Source organism: Papaver somniferum, chromosome 10 (assembly GCF_003573695.1).
Source record: "Papaver somniferum cultivar HN1 chromosome 10, ASM357369v1, whole genome shotgun sequence".
In the NCBI taxonomy this organism is placed as follows: domain Eukaryota; kingdom Viridiplantae; phylum Streptophyta; class Magnoliopsida; order Ranunculales; family Papaveraceae; genus Papaver; species Papaver somniferum.
In genome coordinates, this window is record NC_039367.1 from 112483093 (window position 1) to 112486314 (window position 3222).

A 3222-nucleotide genomic window follows, 5' to 3' on the forward strand; every position below is an offset into this window, starting at 1 on the left:
TAGTAGCAAGGATCTTAGTAAAAATTTTAAAGAAAAAATTACTAAGACCAATAGGTCGAAAATTACGAAGAGTATTTGCACCTCTTACCTTTAGAAGCAAGATGATAAGACTTGAATTCACCCCATTTGGAATCTGACCAATATTCCAACAAAAAATATTTGCCTTAATCAAATATTCATTAATAATATCCCAGCAATGACGATAGAAACAACCAGAAAAACCATCCGGCCCTGGAGCACTATCAGCTCCAAGATCAAAAACTTCTTGTTTAATTTCGTCAGGAGTAGGAATTTTGTCCATAGGAAGACTTTCTTCCTCTGAGATACCAACATGCTCGTAATCAAATAAACTAGCATCCAAATCAGACTCATGGCCATTAAATTTGTCCTCATAGAACTGCACCACATGGTCATGCAACTGATCATAGTCTGAAATAGTATGGCCATCACTATCTGTTAATTCTGAAATAGTATTAGAACTCCGAAAAATGCGAATACTATTATGGAAGAAAGTAGTGTTGCTTGAACCCTCCACAAGCCACTGATTCCTTGCCTTTTTCTTAAGCATAGAGTTATGTTGAAGCCGAGTCTCACTAAGCCTAGCCATAGCATCCTTCATAGATTAAGTTTGGAAACATCATTAGGATCTTCATCCGAGCAAAGAGCCGCAGATTCAAACCTCAGCTGGTCTTGCTTCAACCTAGAATGAATATTACCAAAAACCGTAAGACTCCATTCCTTAACCACCCCCTTTAGCCTCTTGAGTTTATAAGTAAATATGAAATCAAGAGAACCATGAACTGGCATATTCCAACTGTCACTCACCATACGAAGAAATCAGTGTGTAAAAACACATTTTTTGAATGCGAAAAGGAGCTCTTTTAGGTCTCAGAACAACAAAAGGAAACCCCAAAAGAGTAGAATGGTCGGAAACTTCTCTAGGAAGAGCTTTACACTGCCAATTCTCAAATTTCACTAACCACGCAGCATTGATAACAGCACGATCCAACTTACTAATGATTATGTGAGAACCCGACTGACCATTAGTCCAAGTAAATTTAGTACCCAAGAAATCTGCTTCGAAAAGATTATTATCATTCATCCAATCAGAAAATTTATTAATTGCTGAAGTCCTAGGCTCAAGACCACCCTTTTTCTCATCTAGTCGAAGGACACAATTGAAATCTCCCATGACAAGCCACGAGATCGACGTATCAAGGCTATTAAGCTGCTTCCAAAGCCTTCGCCTAGTAACCTGAACATAACTAGCATGAACAAACGAGATATGAACTCCATCAACCTCAACTGTTATGGCCTGTTTTCTCCTATTAATAACCGAGGGAACAATACCATTTAAGTAGCGAATCCACATATTAGCAATACTAGAAGCAGTCGCATTATGAATAATATGTGGATAAAAACCTTCCAACTGAAGTCTATCACCAAAATCAACCGAGAAATGAACTTTTGGTTCCACAAGACAAAAAATATCCGGCTTGAACTCCCTAATTAACTCTCTAAGTTTACATTGAGCTGCATCACGAGCAACTCCATTTATGTTCCAAAAGAGAACCCGCATAATTAAACTTTGGGGGTTTGAGTTTTAGATAGCTTTACTTGATGAGAAGTATTTAAGGAGGATTTTCGTCTTGGTGAAGAATCCTTTCGAGCACGAACTCCCAATTCAGACATGGAATCATTATCTCTCAAAGCTTGAAGAGCTATCAACTGATGCTGCTTAGCACGTTTAGCTACTTCATCAACCTTATTAATCTCCAAAAGAGGGTTATTCAAAGTCTCACCAACTGATCCCAGAATATTGAATTTGTTATGAGAGATATATTCCGAACTTTCTTCAAGAGCATCACACACCGGTGTAGACAAAGATAAAGCAGGAATCCTACCAGGATTAGGAAGTCTAGTTCTTGCCAATTCAACATTCCCAACTGGCTTAGTATTCAAGGCAACAGTACTCAACGACTTTTCCCTGTTAACTAAAACTGAATGCGCAAGCTTAGCTTGTTTGGCTCTCTCAAACTCAGTTGTAGCCATGCGCAAAACAGCTTCGTAATTCACGAGTTCATCTTGTAACTGTTGTTCCAACTCAACAGTGTCTTCAATGCTCATAGTAGCAGGCTGTACGTTGTTATCAACTGTTCCCTTTCGATTTTTTTACCATTCTTCTTTTGACCTGCAACTTTCCATGTTGTATTAGTGTCACCCTGGTGGATAACTAGAGCATTAGATTGCTGCGACGTACTGGCAGTAGCGGGTGGCGTATTAACTGCAGTAACATGCTTCTTTCTGCACTCTGAGTCTAGGTGACCAACTATTTTGCACTTGGAACAGTATTTCGGCTTTTTTCAAGATTTCAAATGGTTGCAAAAAATTGCGCCCACCAGCTTCAACCTAAACATAATCTGTATTAAGCTTTGGAAAATCAATATCGATCAGGACTGAGACGTGATGCCCATACTCATGGTTTAGGGTTCGCTTATCAACCACAATAGGAGTTCCAAGAGATTTTCCCAAAGCTAACAGCGTCTTGTCCACCCACATTTCAACCGGAAGACCTGGAAACTTGACCCAGAAGGTAGAGTGAGAGGTACATTGTTTATCAACATCGAACCCTGGATACCATTCGATCAGACGTAAAGGTTGCTCGTTCACAATCCATGGATCCTTGTTACCCTCACGATAAACTTTTTCTTTGTCTTCCCGTGTTAACAACTTGATGATGAAGAATCCCCGGTTCATGGGGATGAACCGCACCTTAGCCTCTCCAAGCTTCCATTGTTGTTCCAAGTTAATCTTAACATCATTGAGTTTGATACCCTTGAGATCCAGCCTCCCAATGAGACTGAAGCACCATATTTGACAGTCTTCTTCATAATAATCTTGCGGAATAACCACAGCTGGTTTTCCATCTTTGATATTAGGGTTTGGTAGAGTAGTAATATCGATATCAGTATAAACATGTTTTTTTTTTGCTTTTTCCCATAACAAGTTCAGCAAACGTTAGCTTTTTATGACTAGACTCACCAACCGATTGTTCCCCCATCTATGATCACCAAAGAGATGATCCAAGATGAAGCGCGGAAAAAAGTTTTTGAAAAAAATTTGAAAACCCTAAAATCGCCAGAGCAAAGTTAGGAGAGAGAAAAAATTTGCTTGCTTGGTCTTTTGTTTTCCAAGGCAATACGTCCAGTAAAAATTGCATTT

The 3222-nt window shown here is 39.1% G+C and overlaps 1 protein-coding gene across 1 annotated transcript; it reads right to left on the reverse strand.

The window, feature by feature from the left end:
- Positions 1-615: 615 nt before the first annotated feature.
- LOC113316100 lies at positions 616-1579 on the reverse strand. Its single transcript, XM_026564326.1, has 2 exons — positions 909-1579; positions 616-814 (listed from the first exon to the last, which is right to left on the reverse strand). Exons 1-2 carry the CDS (start codon positions 1577-1579, stop codon positions 616-618), a joined length of 870 nt encoding a protein of 289 aa, XP_026420111.1.
- Positions 1580-3222: the final 1643 nt, after the last annotated feature.